Below are 23,115 nucleotides of genomic sequence, written 5' to 3'. Positions count from 1 at the left end.
AGACTGGCTGGAACATTATTGCTGAAGTCATCATCATCATCGCTATATTTCAAGGAGAGCTGTCTCGCCATTACTGAATACAAAATAACTGTACGAATGCAGATGACAACCCCCATGAACAGGAAGAACTAATAGATGCCTAGCGATAAAATTTCGAGATAGCCCTCACTCGAACAGGCATGCAATTTGCAATATGCACACCTTGTAGGTTCAGGTAATGTGAAGTTGCTTTAGGTGAACGTTAACATATCTTGCAACGAACCTGTTCGCGCTGTCTGTATTCAGTTTGTTACTATTTAAATTGAAATGCACCAAGATAGTGGAGGTGCCGTCTAGATAACGTCGACAGGAAGGCAGGATGCATTGAAACAGGGGAAAGTATAAAGCAAGGGAGTGTCCGATCGCCCCACCACTCACGCCGACGCGCAAGTTTTGCTCTTTCGCGCACAGCATTAGTATTCGCCATGCCTGTGCTCGGGAAGAGTGGCGCCCGTGGACATCTCGGCGGCGCTGTCGAGACAAAAGGGCGTCTCCACCGCGGACGCGTCCTTGAGGAACGACCTTCGGGCCACGCGCCGCTGCCCCCTCGAAGGGTCTCCCCCCCCGACAGTAACGGCCGCAGACTGCGGCTGGCTTGGGTTAAGTGGAGCTTCTCAACCACGCAGACTTTCTTTTTTCTTATTCGTTGGTCTCTATTCCGGAACGCAACGCGCAATCATTCAGCCGAACAACCTTGCGCAATCACTGCGCACGAGACACGCATGAAGGCGAGCAGCAAAGCCGGCGGAAGCGCTCACGGCTCGAACTGACAGGAGGCAGAAAGTCAGCCTGGTGTGGCGCTTTTTCCCGTTATCTACTGGCTGCTCACAAATACTATTGGTCACTGGCAGGGTAGCCCCAAACCGATCACGCGTCCACGCATGCACCCCGCACGAGGTGAAAGCACGTTTCGAAACAGTGCAACGCGGCAAAATATGCGGTGGAACAGTCCACGCGGTAATGACTGGAACTGATTATGATCGTTACTTCGAATCTAAACGCAAGTTAACCAAAATGTTAATTATCCGACCTTTTACGATTATTCCAACTTTCATAATATATCATAGGGGGAAAATAGTGCGGCTGAACGTGTTGCAAATGATACTTTCCGCATTACATGTAGCGTCCGGTTCTAGTGATGAAGTGCGTAAACTGCGAGGTTCAACGTCACGAAACTCCCCAGTGCACGTTAACAGGGAGTCAAAGCGCAGCACGCGAGCATTTTTTCCATTCAGCCCTCACGACTATGAAGTGCACTCAGCTCCAAAGACATACGGCGTTATTAGCACTTTTAAACCCGCCAACTCCACAATCCTTAAATGGTTTTGTATAGAGTGAATGAAAGCCCGCTAATGCCTTGTACGTATACAGTACCATAGCAACATTAGGAAATGTACCTACGCAATATTGCATTAGCACGTGTGAAAAGTAATTTCCTGCCATTCATGAGCGCGACGTGGTAGATTGCTTCTAACATATGTATGACATCGCATATTTTGCTATAGAACGTATGCTCCGCCCTATAGACGTATTTGCCGCGGGGAGGGGGCGCAAAGTATGTCATTTGCCCCCCCCCCCCCCCGTCAAAAGTGTGGGGGGCGCAAAGTATGTCATTTGCCCCCCCCCCGTATCTCACTTCTGAAAGCGGGCACTGACACTTTCGGCTGCACGCTATAGAAAGTGCATTAAAACTACAGCTGAAGCTAAACGTTCTTTCTTAGCAGAGTGACCACGTAAATAATGCTTTTCTTTACTACGCATATCCCTGCTTGGACAACGACGACTGCCTTTTGTGCCTTCTCGGGACGCCCTGTAGCGGACGACGCGCGGGATTCGCCATACCCGCTCGCGTTGCGGTTAACGCCTGGCGCTGGGCAGTTCCCGCTCTAACGAACTGTCAGCTTGCGCAACTTGCATCATGCCCAGTTTTTTGGGACCTCTATACACGTATTATAAAACACAATCAGCTTGTTACATGTAATCGGCGGGTGAAGGGGGAGGTCCGGATAAAGTATTTTATTCAGCCGCGCCCAACGACTGGTGTGCCTTACGGCCTGAAATCGTTGAATTATCGAGTGCTGTGCCTATATAATCTCTGTCCATTGCAGCGTTGCAGTCTCATTATCTTATCACGATCAGAAATCTAATCAAACCTCTTACAGATATAGCTGTCGAATTTCATTTTGCGATCACTACTTATCATGGATATACTCGTGAAATTGACATTGGTCGAACTTGCAGAGCCATTTCAATAGCAATAGAACACTAACTTGAATTTTTTCACACCTGACTGACGATTTCATGCTAAGGCTGTTTCTAAATAACAGCTATACTATTATTTGGTTCCCGGCAGCAGCAAACACAGCAGATATTTCACATTTTGAAAAAAATGAGGACCACTTTTGGGTGATGTGTACCGAAAATTTGCAGTGTACTGTGGAAACAGTGCCTGACTGGTCGCTTTATCCCAATTTTTATGCGGTGCACGAGAAATCCCAAGAAATGCTGTGCACGGTGTTTATATTCATTCGAAGTACGAAGCGATGTTCCGAGTGACGTTTATGTACGTTTAATCTGTGTAGGTTCATTACAACTTTTGCAGAAAGATACTCATTGAAGCGTTCCAAGGTGTCATACTGCCGCTCATCGGCGCCGTCTACGGGGGGCCTTGCGGGGTCTGAGTCTTCTCTGGAGTCTTCCGGAGAGAGCATAACCCTCCTGTCCCCCCACTACACACAGACTCATAAAATGTAATTACCAGAGTTTTGTCACCCCCGTCATTTGAGGTTTCTTTTAACTTGCCTCGACCTTCTTACTTAAAATTTCATTTTGGCTAATAACTTACTGCATCATTGTTGGCACGGACGTGGACGGCTTTTAATTTGCACTTTCATTTTATTTCTGCAAATCTTGACAATAGGAGGACAAGCGCATTAGAAGCACTAGTGGCGGCTGACTCATCCGTATTTTCTCACTTCAACATTGCTTTAAATATCCACTGTAAACACCGTGCACATACATAATATATTTAAATATACACACATGACAAAGTTTATTATATTTTTTGAAAGAGAAAGAGGTGGCCAATAAAATATAACTTCCAAAGGTATGGATAGCCTATGCCTAGAGAATGAATATGTTGCTGTATGTTCACCTCGATTAAAATGGCTTTACGTGCTTTTTTGACCCTGGGAAAAAACACGCAGACCTCAGTGGCCCCTTTGGCAGAGTCATTTATCAACGCTGTGTGAAATGCACGCGAATCATATGTGTCTCAGTATTGCTTCTCATTCCGGTAAGTAGTGCTAAGACTCATGAAAAAGGTCTTCTAATAATTTACCACATTTATTAGGGATGGAAACATCGTCAATTTGCACGCGGAGGTCATAAATGTATGCAGGGTGTCCCAATTAACTATCATGCACCCAGATTTAAAGAAAAGGAGTAATTGCGTTTCTCGAAGAAAACCTAGTGCATATTGTTTCCGGTACAGTGGAGTACCTGCCAGTAATTTTTTTCATTAGTGAGGTTTAATTGGGTAATTGTAAATAATTGTGTAACTCAAGACGTACTACTTTATTTATCAGAGTGTCAATGAGGCATTTGTAGGCACAACCAAGGGACAGCTAATTACGATATCTTCAGCGACGCATTAATGGCGTACTAATTTTTTCCGACTGATGAATAAACCCTGCGAAATATGAAATATACCACGTGACTGCACTCCCACCCGCATCATAAAGCAGCGCCCTCGAACAAGCCCTCTCTGAGTTAGCCAGAACGAAATACAGGAAATAAAGAAACACATCGTGATCGTGCTATAGTGCCTTATCTGCCGCGTGCCGACTGAATTAACACGTCGCGTTTGGTGTTAGTTGGAAACAAGCTGTGATAGCTGTTGTCTTAGCGTAGATAACGTGCACGGATGGTTTTTTTATTTTTTTATCGCAAAACCTATCACCACAAAATCGAGTTGACAACGTCAATGCAAAGGTGTAAGGGTGCATTTTGTTTCGTCTCAGTCGCCATGTCTTTCTCTAATGAGCAGAAGGAAAACATGATCATTGCCTTGGGAGCTGCCAATGGCAACAAGAGGAAAGCCGCAGATATATAACACTCATGGAAGTGTGGCGGTAGACCAAAAGCACCGACTATCATAAGAAATTATGAACTATATCGCACGAAACGGGCTCCTTCCCCGGCTTGCTCTTGTGGCCACGACGATGAGGATGTCCGCCATCTACTCCGCGAATGCCCCGTATACGAGATGCAAAGACGGCAGCTAGAACAAGAGCTACACTCCATTGATCCTCACCGGCCTTTCTCACTCGCAAAATCGCTGGGTCCATAGCTTTCGAAAATAGCACAGCGAAAAGCATTGAACGCACTTGAACATCTTTATGAGGAAACAGGCATCCTTACCAAGTACTAAGTATGCACTGAATAATCGCACGATGTTGCTATAACGTTGTTCTATTTGTAATTATTAGTGCTGGTATATTACGTGTTATACTTTTTTTGCATTCTGTGCGTGAATTATTTTAACACTGTGTAATTCCACATCTGTTTATATGATCATCGAAGTCTACATCACGGCCGTTTCTGTGTGTTTGTGACTTTGTTTACGAACTCTTTGGGGTGCAACTTGCATTTGACTATTATGTTGTTATGTTCTCGGGCGTATAGGACTGTTCTGTGGATTTCTGACCGTGTGAAGTGATTTCCTTTCATTTTCCTCCATATTCTTTATATTTTTGTTTCCTCTATGAGAAAAGGAGTAGCCGTCACCATTATAAGGTGACTACGTCTCTTTCTTTTATTTTCATTTCAATAAAAAGAAAGAAATAACGAGAACTTGAGACAGACCTGTAGCTTCCAGAAACAGCGGCGGAGGACTCTTTGAGTCCTAACCTACGCACGGATGTTCTAGCATTTATTCTAGCCGGAGCACGGTTGATCACGGTTCGTAATGGTTCAGTGTGCCTAATAAATGTTGCATATATTTCCTTCGTTTGCTACATCTTCCTCGTCCTTTCATCCCACGTCCACATCCGCTGCGGGCTATCGATAGCGCCAGTGAACATTGATTATACGTCGTCTCGTGCAAGTCTTACTTCACAGTTCGATGTTGCAACCGCGCTTCTCCGTTTCACGGTTCTTTCGCGGTCGTTCTCGCAATTATACGAAACACACCTGCATTCTACCACGAAACACCAAGTCAGTAGTGCGAAATGCTTACGCATCCTTATCCCAGAGAAGACTCTGCGTGGATTCTTCATTCTTTATTTTTTTTAGTTGACAAGTGTGTGTGCAGACATCCTGATTGCCAATTGGGTTCATTTAGAAGTGGTACATTTACTTTCTTCAACGAATCGGTTCTGCCTTTTTTTTACACGTGAGTCGCGTCCCGGTCTGTTTATTTCGGTTTTATTCTTTTGCCACAAACCTGTCTTTGCAGCATGAATACACTCTAATGAAAAATAAAACCGTCACTTAAATTTGGCTTTGGTCCGAAGCAGTGGCGTAGCTAGGTCGTCTGGCACCCGGGGGCCCATAGGTCTTCTGTCACCCCCCTCCCAGGGTGTAGCCGGCGGAAAGAGGGGTGTCTTCAGACGTATATGACACCCCCCCCCCCCCCCTCTCTGGCCCCTTGCACCCGGGGCCCACGGCCCCCCGGCCCCCCGGCCCCCCTCCCCCCCCCGTTGCTACGCCACTGGTCCGAAGCAAGTTTCTGGCGCGAAATATAGCTGCGCGCGCACTCTTTCGATGCGGTGCGAGCAAAGCCGGGATTTTTGAAACTTGCTATATCTATTACATTCCTTTTCGCATTTCGTGCGTAATCAGAGCGGCGCTTCGGCTGCGGAGTCAATGAGTTTTTGTTATCAATGTGATCAGTCGGCCTTGAGAGACGGATAATAGGTGTGACGTATAAATGAGAGGAAGGAATAGCTGGGAAGCCGCGGTACCTGCTGTTGGTGCTCCTTCCGTACCATTATCAAGGTAATGCGCTGTCTCTTCGGGTTCAAGACAGGCAAAGCAGTTGCTTTCAATCAGCTTATTTGAGGGCGTTGCATTTTGATTGTACGCAATTACTACGTCGCTGAAAACATCGCAGTTAGGTGTTATTTGGGGGTGCCTACATATGCCTCATTGACACTTCGATAATTACGACACTACTTCTCGAGTTAGATTATTAATTATACATTTTCTAAAATTATGTGGTTTAATGTGCCAAAACTACTTTCTGATTATGAGGCATGCCGTAGTGGAGGACTCCAGAAATTTCGACCACCTGGGGTTCTTTCACATGCACCTCGATCTAAGTACACGGGTGTTTTCGTATTTCGCCCCCATCGAAATGCGGCCGCCGCGGCCGGGGTTCCATCCGCGACCGCGTGCTCAGCAGCCCAGCACCATAGCCACTGAGCAACCTCGGCGGGTAATTAATTATAATTGCCTAATGAAATCTCAGTAACGACAAAATTAATGGCGGCTGCTCCGCTGTACTGGAAATAATATGCATTAGGTTTCCTTCGAGTAACGCAAATGCTCGTCTTGGTGCATGATAGTTGGGGCCCCCTTTATAATTACCTCAGCAACTGAAATGATACCAAGCCGGATTTACTCGAAATCAGAATCAGCAGCAGTCATGGGCAGCAGCGCTTATACCGCGGACTCATAGAGAAAGAAAGAGAGAGAGGGAGATGCTGCAGTTTCTCCGGAAAGGCGAAGCGGTATTAGTAACAGCGAACTATAAAACAATTTCGCGAAGGAAGATTACACCACCGAGAGACACCAGACTCTCAGTGGCGCGAGAGTACACGTGATGTGAAATTGAAATATATATATATATATATATATATATATATATATATATATATATATATATATATATATATATTGCAACGGGGGTGTTCGCCTAGCTAGTTCTAGGTTGCAGAGGTTGGCTTAAACAGGTCGGCGCTATATCGAAACGGGGACGCAAGCACTCCTCGTCGTCTTCTCATTCACTAGCACCATGCCTACTGCCCACTGCCTTCAGTACAATATATATATATATATATAACTGAGGGGCCCGATTTTTGATAGCCAACTCGAAATCCGCCGCCAATGCTTGTGAGTGATGGCGCTGGCTAACACCCCCAGGGCTGTAGTAGGAAACATAAATACTCAAGAAAGTAGATAAGAATACGGCGCCGTGGTAGCTCAATTGGCGGAGCATCGCACGCGTAATGCGAAGACGTGGGATCGTTCTCCACCTGCGGCAAGTTGTTTTGTCATCCACATTCATTCCCATTAATTTATAATTTCTTTAATTCGTTTAGTAAGTACAAGTAATTTCCCCTATGTTGTCCTTGCTATCACAGCGTTCTCAACCGCGCTTCGTGCGAAAGAACCGTGCGCGCGGACCGTGGCGAATTTTGCGGCCGCGGCTCTACATGCATCGGCTTCACAGTGCGTCAGCATCTTTGGCGGTGGCACACGGAAGGGAAGCACCGTCGTCAAAGATAAGCGATATGCTCCACGCACGGTTGAGAGCGCTGCGATAAGATAGCGCACGAGCGCAGTCACGTGGTTTTATCTCGTATTTCGCGGGCTTTCTCTACATGCAAAAAAAAAAGAAAAATATCACTACGCAGCATGTACGTTGCCACAAAAATATGGAGCGGTCGTTTCTGAATCCACTCTACAACGCAACGAAGCGCAGTTGGTGCTAAAGGGAATATTAAAAATTTAGCATCATTTATCTTAGTTAATTAACTCATTAATCTGAATATTAAAAAATGCTCTAAGGAGCTCCACATGACGGCAAACCATATGCCATTGGTTCCACTCAGCTGCAGCTAACCACTTTTTAAAAATCCTTCCTTAACGTTACGTAAAACACCCTGTATATGTAAGCCCTTCACGTAAGCACCGAATAAGTGAGAGCTCCGCGACCTTGTGAGTTCGATGCAGACATTCTAAAAGCAGCGTTCCAGAAGTGGGCATTCCAAAAACACGGGCGCTGAGTATCAGTTGGCGATTTTTGCTTCCTTTTACCATTGCTGCTCTCTACGGCGTTTTTACCCGTCCTTAATTCCATTACCAGGTTGTTTTTCATTGTCGTTTTGTTTTGATCGAAGCCTCAGCACGTCGCGCTGCGCATTATAACCCACGTTTATGCTTAACAGGAAAAACAAGGGGAAGGGGGTAGACGGAAATTCAAGACGATGAGCAAAACGAGAACGAGGTAAAAGCAGGAGCCAACGTTCAGACAAGGGGACTTGTCTTCTTGAAGGCTTGAAGAAGACTTCAAGGCCTTGAAGAAGACAAGTCCACTTGTCGAAACGTTGGCTCCTGCTTTCACCTTGCTCTTGCTTTGCTCATCATTTATACTTTTCGTGCTTCGAGCCTTGAACATGATCATGCCTTACATTCATTTTTCTTACTTGAAAATAAGGAACCACAGCTATACTCAGCACCTATGTCGTCCGCCCTATAATTCTTGTTATTGTCCCGTCATTGGATCTTTACAGCGCTGACGACGAAGACATGCATGCATGTGTACAAATGCTCTACGAATGGAATCATAGGCGAACGAGCTGCAAGTTGCGGTGATGACACCTTGTGGTGACGCCTCGAGTTCGAACGTACATCAAGGTTCCACAATTGATATGCCCATGTGCACCAGGCATGGGGATCCTGGCCGTAAAACATTCGAGCGTTAAAGGGGACCGCTGTTCAAGCTTCGCTTCTCTGATATCCTCCATCCTCCAGTGATGATATGCTTGCAAAATGTGCTGTGCCCAATGTAAAACCCACTAATACTGTGGGTGCGACTGTAAGATTACGGCACCCACCGCAGGGCGCACATGGTTTCATTTTGCTCTGCATCACACAAGTCCCGTATTTTTCCTTCCGTCCTTTTACCGCAGAAGCCCAGTATTTTTCGAGATCTCCGGCAAACTTACGTGTCACTGAAACCATGTCATCGCCCCACGTGGCTCGACGCGGGGCGGGGGTGCTATAACGCAAAGCTATTCTAAGCTGGATATATGCCATTTGTACCACTAGCCTTCCGCGATGGGTAAAAAATTTTCCGGGCCACCCCCACATGGTTTCATTTCACATGGTTTCATGGGGTTATAAATATGATACCATTAAAGGTAAGCATCTCTGGCAGAATGCCATGGATCTGGACCTGACGCTGATCACTGACCCTAACTTTCCAACCCGAATCGGCACATCCGCGTGTAGAGACTCTACCCCTGATCTCATCTTCGTCAAGGACGTGACTGAGGCCAAATGGAATAACTTGGAACCTTGGTAGTGACCACTATATTTCTGAGGCCCAGCTTCCTATCGTGGGTAAAAAACAGCGCGAATTCTCGTACACGGACTGGGATAAATTCCGCAAGCTTCGGGAGGAGAGGCCTCCCTCAGATTCCCCACCTACCATAGAGCAATGGATGGTTCAGGTCCAAGAGGACGTTCGGCGTGCAACCTCTAAGGTCTGCACCGACCTTCTTGTTGAGAAAATGGATAGCAGGTTAGCCAGGCCAAACAGTCCATTCACAAAAGATGGAAGTGTCAACGACTTAATCGTAGGCTACGCAAAAAGATATCTCAGATTAACAAACACATTGAGGAGCATTGTGCAACCCTCTGTAAACATCAGTGGGACGAGGTTTGCAAATCGATAGACGGCCAAATGCGCAATGGTAAAACTTGGAGCTTGCTTAAGCATCTGCTTAACGAGACCAATACTAAGTCTAATCAGAGGCATGTCATTGGTAGAACCATACATGAGGCCACACGAATGACTTCCGAGGACGAATTAATCCGTACGCTTGCTAACAAATATCTCCCAGTCGGCTCAGGGCGGTCTCCTGTACATCTCGATTACCAAGGCCAGGCCAATTCCTACCTGGATGCAAAGTTTGGCGTTGAGGAGATTCGTAGGGTTCTACATGGACTCAATGGTAGATCCGCACCAGGGCCGGATGGCATCTCCAACAAGGCGTTGCGAAATCTGGATGAAAAATCAATCGCATACCTCACAGAGGACATTAACGAAATTTGGAGGAATGGAACCGTCCCGTTACCTTGGAAGACTGCTCTCGCAGTACTCATCCCCAAACCTGGCAAAACACCTAGCGTTGACAACTTGAGGCCCATCTCGCTTACATCCTGTGTGGGTAAGGTAGCGGAGCACGCGGTCCTGAATCGACTCTCCCGGTTCCTAGAGAATAACGACATTTACCCCCATAGTATGATAGGATTCAGACCAGGCCTATCCACACAGGATACCATGAAACTGATTAAGAATCAAATTATAGACAACGACTCTAGCGTCACTCTAGCCGTTTTGGGACTTGATCTTGAGAAGGCCTTCGACAGCGTTCTACATTCGCATATCTTAGCCTCGGTATCTCGGCTCAATCTGGGTGAGAGATTTTATAACTATGTTAGATCGTTCCTCTCGGATAGGAAGGCTATCCTCCGGGTGGCCTATCTCGAATCATGACTGCTGGAACTTGGCGTGAGGGGCACCCCACAGGAGTCAGTCATTTCCCCCTGTTTATTCAATATAGCCATGGTCGACCTAAGCAGAAAGCTTCTCGAGATTGAAGACATCAAACACACTATGTATGCTGACGATATAACTATATGGTGCACAGGAGGCAATGACGGTCAGGTTGGGGGAGCCTTACAGGAGGCCATAGACACTATCGAAACCTATCTCGAACCCACCGGTCTCAGATGCTCCCCCTTGAAGTCGGAACTTTTGCTGTATAGTCCCAAGAAACGCGGTCCAAGGCCCAAGGGGTGGACATCGTTAGAAGACAGAGACATTAGCCTATATACAAGAAACGGTTGCCGTATAGCCAGAGTCGATTCAATCAAGGTCTTGGGCATGATCGTTGAGTCAGGGGGTACAAATGGCAAGACTATACGCAAGCTAATTGTTAAAACTGACAGTGCTGTTCGTTTATTTCGGAGGGTATCAAATCAGCATCATGGACTCAAGGAGGATAACCTCATTCGACTAATGCATGCCTTCGTTCTGTGCCACTTTATATGCGTGGCAGCCATGCACCGATGGAAACGGGCAGAGCGGGATAAATTGAATGCGCAGCTTAGGAAGATTACCAAGCGGGTTCTCGGGTTACCCGTATACACTTGTACAGAGCGCTTAATGCAGCTTGGCATTCATAACACTCTTGAAAGGATTGCAGAGGCCCAGGAGCTCGCACAGCTAACTCGCCTCACAACAACGAAGGCAGGGAAATCCATCTTGCAGAAACTCGGATATCACCCCGATAGAGTAGCGGAGGAGTTCTCTGACATTCCTCCGTCGATTCGTGAGGACATTGCGGTCACGACAATATCTAGGAACATGCACCCCGATCATAATCGCGGTAGAAGGAGGGCAAGGGCGGCCAACCTCCTTAGGCAAATACACAATGATCAACGACAGGTCAGCTTTGTGGATGCCGCTTCTTGTAAGGGACGTCGGGCGTTCACCACCGTCACTGTTGATGGTCGGCAAGGAATCACCAATGCTGCCTCCGTTCGGACGAGGGACTCCGAAATAGATGAACAAATGGCTATTGCACTAGCCCACGGGATGTCATGTGTAGTGATTCAAGATCTGCAGTCAGAGCATTTGAAAAAGGCACCGTTTCCAAACAGGCCCTCAGACTTATTGGGGGCAAGACAATAACGCACCACTTCCTTTATTGGTTTCCCGCACATCAGGGTCAGATAAAGTGTGCTCCTCCCAACCTCAACGAGTCGGCTCACGGGGCTGCGCGTGAACTTGCCCACCGTGCTACCCTCGACCAATCGGAAGCCGACTCTCCAGAGAACAGGGACACGCCCTCCACCTACAACGAGATTACTAAACACTACTATCTCAGCCGTAGAACTACTTTGTTCCTCATCCGCGCCTTAATAGAGCTCAAGCATTAACGCTCCGTCTACTACAAATGAATGCCTATCCCAATCCGTCGCTCTTACATAAAATCTATCCGGATACTTACACCAATGCTACCTGCCACGATTGTGGAGAAACAGCCACGTTAGACCACACGCTCTGGCGGTGTGCCCGATCACGCTCTATCATCGCTAACAGCTCGGCCAGATGGGAGGCGGTTCGCCGCAGCCCTCGTCTGGCTGACCAACTCTGGGCTGTCCAGCAGGCCCACGATGCGGCCGAGAGGCTCGGCCTTCCGGTTCCCACGTGCGTGAAGACTCGCGATCTGCAGGACTTCATTAAAGTTTTACCATACCATACCATACCCCCACTTCGCCTGTCTTCATGCAACATCACGAAAACCACAATGACATGTACACAGGTTATGCATGATTAGGCCGAACAAAAGAAAAACAAATCTGTCTGATTCTACGCTTTCTTTTTTGCCTTTTATAGCCCTCCGCTATTAGTCAAAATCTTTCGGGCCGCGCCCACTTCGCCTGTGCATCACGCGATGTCATAAAACCGCGAAAACTCACCACATGAAGTGACGCGCACACACGAATGCACACACGAATACTTCATAAATTATTGTTGTGTCAGCCCTCCAGGTATGGCCGTGTCATTGTATAGACGCTCATGTATTTCTTACGATAATATAAACGTACATGTTATTTGCCCTTCGTATAACTGGAGATATTTAAGTGAAACCGATATCGGCTATACCATTAAGTCGAGTAGCAAGCTCAGTGGTGGCAATACAGAAGTGTGGCTTAAACAAATTTCAGGTTCGCGTTAAGCGGATCTTTCTTTTCGTATGGTCTGTGGTAAGCTATCCAAATACTTGTACATATACCTTATACTCAGAAATTGTGCTTGGCCAGGTTCGTTTTAACGGTAATCTACCCATATAAACCACCTCGATAAAACATTTTTCTCAGGTTTATGAAAGTTCATCGTTGTTTAGTGTTCTTGCTTTATTTCTTTTTTATTGCAGGTAGGCTACATTATAGCGAAATTCATGTCCAACGACGCGTTCCTCACGAGGGCTCTTTGCGGGGCGGGCTACAACATCGTAAGTGCAGCAAAAAATGCTCGGTTTGAATGAATGAATGAATGAATGAATGAATGAATGAATGAATGACACTTTCTGCCAGCCCAGTCCCTGAAAGGCTGTCTCCGTGTGGGTGTGGTGCCGCGGTTGCCGGCTCGGAGCTCCAGAGAACTCGCCCGCTGTCGTGGACAAATGAAACGCGAACGGAACGCTCCAGACGAAGGCTACAATTTCGAAAGTGCGGAAACCTTAGTTATAGCGCAGTTTACTTCGCACAGTTTACAGCGTTGTACGGCATCCATGAACGGATTTAGTTTTGCATTTGGGCTGTCGTTTGAATTTTTACCCGCCTGCCTTCCATATTTACGCAGTAGTTCGAGGCGTCATTGAGGACCGAAGGATATTGATTCTGTTTTCTTCCCACAGAGAGAGCTTGTTGTGAACGAAACGCTAAGTAAAGTGTCCGCCCTCATTCTCCGTCGAGGCCGTGCCTAGCGACGATTCTTTTCGTTCCGTACCGCTCATTTTTTGTCATCCCTGGTGGATACCTCAGCAGCGAAAATTTATGTACATACGAGTTGCGCGTTACAAATGATGACTATGTCACCATAAATATTCTATGCAATCTGATATCTATTATGCTTGTCATTGTAATTGTTATTATGTTTATTATGTCTCTGTTATGCAAGCTATTTTATGCCATCGTTACTCATCTGCAATCTGCATCATATTATGTACCTGATTTACAGTACCATGTCGTTTAGGTACTGCCGACGTTGACCCAAGGGTGATTTGTGGCCAGTGTTAAAAGTGTGCGGGTAATTAGGCGCACCGAGGGAAACTGACCAAGTTATTTTAATTGATTGTTGCTGTAAGCAAACGGCTAAGCATTTCAGTTTGAAGCTGTACGGGAAACGACTTACGCTTAAAGCAGGTTGCTGAAAGCACAACATCAGAAGAGTTGACTTAGAGAGCCTTAATTGCAAGCCTTCGATGCCGCCGGCGCTGCAGCTCTGGCGCGGCGCCTGTGGAAGTGGCCAGAAAGGGCGCATGCGTGAAGGAAGGAAAAATAGGGAACATGACCTCTGACGACGCCTCTACTCTGCCTTGAGGCTTAGCAACGGGTTGATATACTCTCGGGAAATAGGCCCTACATGGTTGCCGTACATGGGGAAAAGAAAAACAAAATACTTTTCTTTTCCTTACATCACGTTGCTGGAGCTCCATTTCTTGGTTTGTGGTAGCTTCTAGTGACGCCTTTGTCACTCCTCTCCCCCATACCATACGGTGAACTAGAAGAGGGCCAGGAGAGAACTACTTCGAACGCAGAGCAGTTATATTTATAGGCGATAGTTCACGTGATGAGCACCTATTTCCTCTCAGCATTTCCTTCCTACTTCTTTAATAATCAGGCTTAAAAATGTTCACGTCATGCTCCCTCATAGTATTCTACTTGCTTCTTGAGTGTACAATGGCCGAGAAAAAAGTTCCCCAGGTACCGGAAAGATATTATCGGCGGGAAAACATTTGGAGCAGGGAGCGCTGGGCTCGAGTCGCCTGCAATAGCCGGGAACATCGGCTTTTTGTCTCAAAATCTGCTTTGCTCGAATTGTGTTTGTGATTTTGTAAGGTCGTAACAGTCTATCTGGGTTTCGTAAAGTACTTATTGTGCATGTTTCGGCAGCGACTCATTAAATCTTAAAGATAGAATATTATAGAGACACGATGCTTTTCGCTAGCCGAAATTCCAAACAAGGGCGGACCAATGGAACCTTGTCTAATTAAGGTTCACCCCCTAATAACTATATTTCTTTAATTACCAACGTTAGGCCGCCGGTGGCAATTAGAAGTTTGTAGCTGAAATATCCGTGCTGGTCTGGAGTTTATTGGTCACAAATCTTCACAGTCGTGTTTCATTTTTGTGACTCGAAGGCAGCTCTCCTGTATCTGATGTCCCCTTTCAACCATGGACTTAACGTGCAACTAGTCGCAGACATTCGAATACTTAACCATCACGCAACCGACAGAGGGCACATTGTCTACCAGGGGATACCGGGTCATTCCAGAATTGAGAGAAATCACAGTGCGATTGACGCTGCCCGATCGGCTCACGCTGGCGTCCATATTGTACCAATGCCACTGTCGAGAACAAATGCAGCCGCAAGGCTTCGCTCCCTCGCACGCGAGCTTACGCAGATTCTGTAGAACACCAGTCAATTCACAAACGCCCGTATCCACAGACTAGATCCACGTCTGCAACTCCGTCTTCCACCAGGGTTACCACGAGCGGAAGCAAACACTTCTGTGCCACCTGTGGGTCCGCGTGGCATTCACGAACGCCTATCACGAACATGATGATATCACGAAGCATTCACGAACGCCTTGCTTGCGATAACTATGGCTGCGAGGAGACGATCGGGCACCTCCTCTGTGACTATCCTCATTCCAGTGCCTCAAGAAAAGTGCTCGCGACCGACCTCGAAAAAACTGGACGATCGCCCCTTCACAGAGGAAAAAGTTCTAGGATATATACTGGTCCAGACAGGTTTCGGCACTTAAGGCTTCAAGGACTCTGCTCAAGTTCTTAAGGGCTTGCGAATTGTGCGACCGACTTTGAAAGTTCTGGCTTATAGCATCGCGTTACTGTGTGAATTTTTCCCACTTTATTCTTTTTTCCTTCTCTCTCCTTTTATTTCCTTTATCCCTTTCTCCAGCACAGGGTAGCCAGCCGGTGCTTACACTGGCTAATCTGCCTGTATTTCTTTCCCTTTTGTTTTTCTCTTGTAGCTAATCGGCCTTTAAAATGGATCGAAATCATGGCGGCACGAAGAATTCCACCATATCTTGCGCACGGAATCGAAACCGAGAGCGACATGAGCGCGCGTAGGCCATGCCCTTCAATTACGTCACATGGCAGAATCTGAGCCGTGAAACAAAAGCGATTAAACAATGCGAAGAATGGCGAAGACTGCATGCCGTGATTGGCTGACGCTAGCTGAGATTGCCTTCGGCGCTCCGGCTGGTATGCCACGGGTTGTGTCACGTCCCCCACGTCACCACGTGAAGTAACTTAGGCTTGAGCATGCGCACTCCTGACAGTTTCAGTTTCGCACGCAAAATGGGGAACAACTCCTCGTGACAGCGTTGTAAACAAAAACTTGTTATTCATTGTTACAGGGTATTTGTTCTGAGTGTGCATTAGTTATGCGAACGTCCAATTGGCATCAGCGGCCTAACGCTAATAATTAAGGTTAATTAGCAAATCTTAGTAAATGTGCCGCTAGATGTCCCATCATACGTTGTGGTATAAAGTTTGTAAACAGGGCTGAAGTGCCTCAGACAGGCTGGCCAACGTTTCGATAGGAGGACCTATCTTCGTCAAAGGCGGCCTCGTCATCCTCGGCGTGTTAGATTTAAAGGGTTAGTGCAGTGACGTCACGTGCGGGTGTTGTCGCTGGCGGCTGGTTTTAAAGAGAGAGATTACAAGAGGAAACAAGCGCTGTCGTCCGACGTCTGTGAGCTTCATTCTCAAGACGAGGGGACAAGAGCGTGAGAGTGGGCACGCGGGGCGAAAAGAAAAGGAATAGAAGCAGAAAAAAAGGAAAAAAAGAAAAAAAAAGGGGGGGGGTGGGGAAAGCCAGGGCGGCACCAAGACAGACAAAAAAAAGGGGGGGAGTGAAAGAAAAAGAAGGAGAAAAGTGAAATCTAAGAAATACGGGGGCTTGGGAGCGTGTTGGGGATGCGAAAGGTTAGGAGGTATTCAGGGGGAGTCGTTGGCGGCATGTTTTTGAGGCATTAAAACGGCCGGTCAAGCGGTCAGCGCGAGAGTAACACAAAAGAAAAAAAAAAGAGAAAGGAGAAAACCCAGACACACACACAAAAAAAAAACATGAGTTGAAAGTGACTTGAGTAGCATAGTAGTAATACGTCGAGTAATTTTGAAATAGTTAAGGTGGCGACGAGGAGTCTGCGGTGCAATGTATGGGGTGACTTAAAGGCAGCGCCATGGTCTTTCAAGGGGCACTGCCCCACGCGCTTAACGTAGGTGTCGTTACGGCGGCATCCAGAGGTGTCGATACTCTGGGTTGAGGCGCCGAAAAAGGCATATTGACTTCGGAATGTGTTGTCGAGGGGATTTCAAGAAAAAAAAAAAAAGGGATTAAAAAAGGGGGGGGAGGGAAGGGAGAGGGGGGCCGAAACCGGTATAACAAACAGGAGTGTGACGCGCGCAGAAGGGGGCAAGTGTACATGGAAGAAGGGGATCGTACAGTTGGTATAGACGTAAAAACCTGAAAGAGTACATTAAATTGAATAGTAGGCAGGAAAAAATTTTTTCGAAATGGAAGAGTAGGTGAGGTTAAGAATTAAAGTTGGCTGGTGGCCTAATGTGTTTTGTGTATTGGTTGATGATATGAGAGTTTCAGATTTAAGTTACAGCTTTTACTACTAAATTCTCAAACGCACTCCCAAACGTGAATAACATCCTAAGTAAATACTACCCGATTCTCACCAGCAACCAGAAACTTAAGATTTTTCCCGACCCTCCCAGAGTGGCCTACAGACGCAACACTAATTTTAAAGATGTTCTTGTGCACGCCAAACTACAGAAAAAGAAGAAGTTGGGAACCAATCCCTGTGGCCGCCCCAGGTGCTCTACATGCAAACACATTCAATCTACTACTACAGTAAAAAGTACAGCGTCGAATTACACACACAAGGTAACTTCGGCTTTCACCTGCACATCAAGCAACGTAGTCTACTGTCTAGAATGCGCCGCTTGTAGCAAACAATACATAGGTGAGACTGGACAACAAATTAATACAAGACTCAACGGTCACCGCGCGGACACAAAACACAATTTACCCAAAGCAGTAGCCAGCCACTTTAATGAACATGGACATATGTTTGACAAAGCAAGGCTCTATATACTACAAACAAATTTCCGTTCCCCTCGCGAAAGGAAGTATACGGAATCATACCTCATACACAAGTTTAATTGCCTACACCCGACAGGAATTAATTTGGCACGCGGCAACTTAGAATCTTTAAAAGCTGTAACTTAAATCTGAAACTCTCATATCATCAACCAATACACAAAACACATTAGGCCACCAGCCAACTTTAATTCTTAACCTCACCTACTCTTCCATATCGAAAAAATTTTTTCCTGCCTACTATTCAATTTAATGTACTCTTTCAGGTTTTTACGTCTATACCAACTGTACGATCCCCTTCTTCCATGTACACTTGCCCCCTTCTGCGCGCGTCACCCTCCTGTTTGTTATACCGGTTTCGGCCCCCCTCTCCCTTCCCTCCCCCCCCTTTTTTAATCCCTTTTTTTTTTCTTGAAATCCCCTCGACAACACATTCCGAAGTCAATATGCCTTTTTCGGCGCCTCAACCCAGAGTATCGACACCTCTGGATGCCGCCGTAACGACACCTACGTTAAGCGCGTGGGGCAGTGCCCCTTGAAAGACCATGCCGCTGCCTTTAAGTCACCCCATACATTGCACCGCAGACTCCTCGTCGCCACCTTAACTATTTCAAAATTACTCGACGTATTACTACTATGCTACTCAAGTCACTTTCAACTCATGTTTTTTTTTTGTGTGTGTGTCTGGGTTTTCTCCTTTCTCTTTTTTTTTTCTTTTGTGTTACTCGCGCGCTGACCGCTTGACCGGCCGTTTTAATGCCTCAAAAACATGCCGCCAACGACTCCCCCTGAATACCTCCTAACCTTTCGCATCCCCAACACGCTCCCAAGCCCCCGTATTTCTTAGATTTCACTTTTCTCCTTCTTTTTCTTTCACTCCCCCCCTTTTTTGTCTGTCTTGGTGCCGCCCTGGCTTTCCCCACCCCCCCTTTTTTTTTCTTTTTTCCCCTTTTTTTCTGCTTCTATTCCTTTTCTTTTCGCCCCGCGTGCCCACTCTCACGCTCTTGTCCCCTCGTCTTGAGAATGAAGCTCACAGACGTCGGACGACAGCGCTTGTTTCCTCTTGTAATCTCTCTCTTTAAAACCAGCCGCCAGCGACAACACCCGCACGTGACGTCACTGCACTAACCCTTTAAAACTAACACGCCGAGGATGACGAGGCCGCCTTTGACGAAGATAGGTCCTCCTATCGAAACGTTGGCCAGCCTGTCTGAGGCACTTCAGCCCTGTTTACAAACTTTATACCACAGTGTGCTATTCCATCTGTCAGCCCCTTTCTTCTTTTTGGACTTCCATCATACGTTTGTATTTTGTCCTCCCTTGTTGTGAGCCTTGGCCAGCAAAAGCTAACATTGTGTTTCGAATTCCCTTAATAATTAGACACAGTCGCTGCTGAACCACCCAGATATATGATTCTGGTTTCAATCGCCGACCAATCTGACCTTGCTTTCTCCTTCGCTTTGGTTCTTTGCAGGACAGCCTTCTGAGATTGTTTTTCGCGGTAAGTTGCCACATCTTTACATACTTTGCCGAAATCGCAAGTTTTCTCATAGCGCTCTTAAGTTTAGCTGCATAAGTTGCAATCATGTAGCCTCACGCATCATCAGGTAAATGAAAATCTCGTTCTAATGCTGCACGAAACGCTGCGGCAATGTCGAGGCACCGCTTCGGTAATTATTGTTCCGTCAAACAGTGGTCATAGGAGGTTGTGGCATGGCGTTGGCTATGCGTGCCCCGCGCGGCGCAGCCGCTGCTTTTCCTGTGCTGGCAGCACGAAAATTCTGGCAGCAGTTTGTTGGCTTTTGTTTGCATTCGTCTTGACCACTTGCTTTCAGCTCAAGTAAGCGAAGGAGGAATTACGATCTGGACGCGCAAGCGACCGAATACACAACGAACACATAACTACATGCATATTATCAATCAAAAAATAAAAATAAAATAACAAACACATTTTTTTCTTTCCTGTAATGTTTAGATTCGATTGTACAACCTCGCGACCGATGTAATATGACTGTTGTCGCGCTCTAGCTCGACTATTGTAGTACCAACCTGTTCTTTGACGTACTGATGTAGTTGGCTGTTGTAGTACAGACTGACGTGGTGTAGTTGGCATTGCGCTATATGTGATGATTAGCGTGAACAGAGCACGCCAGAAGACAAAGAAGTCTTCTCAGTCGTCTTCCGAGCCCCGCTGGCGCTTCACATCACATAATGTCATGTCACGTTGACAAAGGCAGCAGAAATGATCACACTTTGAACTACAGCCCTCTCGACGCCTTTTTCTTGCTTTTTTTTTTTTGCAGGATGACTTCATGGGGGAGCTGAAGACCGCCGAGCGAAAATGCCAGAAAGAGTTGCTGTAGCGATTCGTGGCTCAGCACTGCTGCTTCCGTCGATCAAGTGTAGTAGTACATGCATGCGCACATCCCCTAATGCTGCGCGCAAGTTCGCTACTGCTCATCCACGATGCAGCGGGGCAGGCGTCAAATGAGAGCTCATCGAGAGATCGTACTGCGGATGGAAGACTAGGTTTTCTCCTTGAAGGACAACTACGTGCCACATTTTGAATTAACGTTTCTCAGCAGCGACCGCGTTGATCCGCTCGCTTTAACTGGATGTGGTGAAACGAAGCAACGCAACGTAAACAGGGACAAGCCGGTATTTGTATTTATTTTGCAGTATATATGCTTGCGCTGTGTGCGGTGTCGGGCTTCTGCTTTTGTTTCTTCATCGAGGTAGCGTAAGCCTCGGTGTTATGCTGCTGGGATGCAGGCCCTCCCGTATCGACGTTTTCTTCTTTTTTTGTTTATTTGCACAATGACAACCCTAGGGATACCGGCATTTGCAAGAAAAGTACACTATAGAGTACGTGGGTATTGAGAGAAATTGAGAGAGAAAAGTCTATTTATTAAATATATATAAAGTCGTAGCCCAAGTCCAGGGCCTCGATGGCGTTACTCAGTGCTGCTCCGATAAATTCCGCCAGGTCTCAGACAGGTGGAGGCTCGATTCAGTCAGCTAGTCAGAGAAGGGGGCCAGCGGAGTGCTTACAGTTTGCTTCATGGCTCGTTGTTTCCGTTGAGCGCTAGGAACTGTAGGCAACATCCGAAAGGGCACCATTCCTTTTTTAACTTTTTCTTCAAATAGAAGCATACGGGCGCAGAATTTTGTAGGAAGAACTAGCGAAAGCTGGGCAATTAATAAATCCGCTGTGAGAAGTGGGCAGATGAGATACGTGTTGTCCCTGGTTTTCGATAACGTTAACGGAAAATCCTCAACCCGTCTTCGTTCGTTTGACCACACCGTGCAGAGGAAATGCTCTTTTATGAGGCGAGATTCGGGCGCTCGATCGGAAAAGCCGTAACAATATTTCAGTGGCATCCGGACTGAACAGATCGTCCTTTTACATAGAGCGTGTTTCGTCCGCAGAATGATCCTAGCCGAGCAGCTACACAGCCGGAGGCCATTTGCCGTTAACACGCACTGTCTAAAATCTATATTAAATGTCTTTTTCTTTTCTTTCTTTGTTTTTCTTTTGGCGGTCGTCAGGGTACACATTGGGAGCGAAAAAAGTGAGCTGCGATTTACACCGCTCACACTCACACATATCATGCACTCAATGAAGTATCGTGCATGAAAGAAAAGCTAAAAAAAATGTCGCACACAAGAAGAAAGATTCACGTTGGCCAGGATGCGAATCCACACATTACCCGGCAGCGTATACCGAACAAGCGATTGCGATCCAGATGCTATGTGGTTGCACATTACTTTGTGCTCAGTACCATTTCCTTGCATACGCATTTCTGCAGCGAATTTGTTTATGTGCATAAGTTATGTGCAATAAAAGCTTTCTTAATTGTTGCCTCTTCATGTCCGTGCTCAGCACTTCACCTTATAAATTCACACAGAAGAAGTGGACACGGTCTGGAAACTGTCAAACGACAACAACATAAACCGGCGTAAACAGGTTACGCCGGCCGAGGCCAGTTGCCCGTGAGCGTCACTTGCCTGCAGCCAGTGAGTGCTATACACTCAAACAGCGGCACGGGCCACTTGAAATCCGATCATACGCAAGCAAAATTATACTCGATCATTTCATGCGGCCCTTTCTTCATATCGACCTCTCTTTTGTTTCCCGACAACGCGCATCTGTAAACTGAGTCGTCCGCGTGCAAGTTTACACATGTCGCGCGCTTTGCAGAGTGCGTCACGCATGTATAACGAAGTCCACATGCGAACTGCGCCCCAGTAAGGCGAGCCCTTGGAAACTCGCCGGCAAAATTTGCAACGGCGAAGTATACTTGTTATGGGCGAGCTGGTTCTGCGTTATCTCGACCGGCAAGCGACAAAACACTAAGCGACGAAGACACCCCTGCCGTCTTCCTTGCGCGCTGGCCGAAACAGTGCTCGTCTCCGCAGAGGCGGATGGCCGAGCTGGGATATCCACGACGTATCGCCGTTCTAAACATGCGCAACAGTTCTTGTTTATTTACACAATTTTGGCGGCTTTCACTGGCGGCTCCAGTTCCGCGTGCTTGTCGTGAACTCGGGAGTCTGGGCGATGCAGTCGTGAACAGCTGCAGGTGACGGGCGTGGTCTCAGTCGTAGTGGCGCTCGGTGGGCACAAACTGCATGCCCAGCTCCTGGTAGGCCCACGTTTCGCAGCTGCTGTCGCTGCGGCCGTACCTGAGACTGCGAAAAAGATGCAGCCACGTTCCAGATGTCGTGTTATAGCACTACTCTAGTTTTCATGCGAAATATGCAAACTTTATGGCGTTATAGAGGGCTACGAGCTGTTTAAAGTAAGTCAAGGAAGTACTAAGTCGGAAATATTCGGTCGAGCGTTTTCAAAAAGGCGGTGAGCGCATGAACGTATAAGTGTGCAGTTGCTTCTGTTTTCGTTTCACCAAAGCTCTCGCCTGCGTCAGCCGCTTATTTTCTTATACGTCGACGCTCGCGACTGTCTTATCCTTCCTCGCTAGCAGCTTGCTGCTTATCTTGTGAATGTACTTTCTGACATGAATTATGACTTGTTGCAGGTCCCTGCGTCGTCACTATCCTATACGTCACAAGCAGGGCATAGAACCTAGCTGTCAAGCTTTTCCACGAGTTTTTTGTCTGTGCCT

At 46.8% G+C, this 23,115-nt stretch overlaps 2 protein-coding genes across 3 annotated transcripts in view; one reads left to right on the top strand and one right to left on the bottom strand.

Annotated features, from left to right (window-relative positions):
* Nucleotides 1–21,850, top strand: part of LOC126520906 (uncharacterized) — a 91,101-nt gene extending 69,251 nt beyond the window's left edge. For both annotated transcript variants that reach the window (XR_011893270.1, XM_050169734.3), the window contains exons 3-5: nucleotides 12,999–13,076; nucleotides 19,464–19,490; nucleotides 20,293–21,850. Coding sequence is in view for 1 of the 2 variants with exons in the window: in XM_050169734.3 (XP_050025691.1) it covers nucleotides 12,999–13,076; nucleotides 19,464–19,490; nucleotides 20,293–20,352 (165 nt within the window). In the remaining variant the exon portion in view is untranslated. The remainder of the gene's footprint in view (nucleotides 1–12,998; nucleotides 13,077–19,463; nucleotides 19,491–20,292) is intronic.
* A 598-nt stretch (nucleotides 21,851–22,448) lies between these two features.
* The window catches only part of LOC126520903 (uncharacterized), a 30,581-nt gene continuing 29,914 nt past the window's right edge, over nucleotides 22,449–23,115 (bottom strand). The window contains exon 5 of the mRNA XM_050169729.3: nucleotides 22,449–22,681. Within this exon, the coding sequence (XP_050025686.1) occupies nucleotides 22,588–22,681 (94 nt within the window). The 3' untranslated portion in view covers nucleotides 22,449–22,587. The remainder of the gene's footprint in view (nucleotides 22,682–23,115) is intronic.

The sequence above is a fragment of the Dermacentor andersoni genome, chromosome 3 (genome assembly GCF_023375885.2).
Source record: "Dermacentor andersoni chromosome 3, qqDerAnde1_hic_scaffold, whole genome shotgun sequence".
In the NCBI taxonomy this organism is placed as follows: Eukaryota; Metazoa; Arthropoda; class Arachnida; order Ixodida; family Ixodidae; genus Dermacentor; species Dermacentor andersoni.
This window is presented reverse-complemented; position numbering and strand designations above follow the sequence as displayed.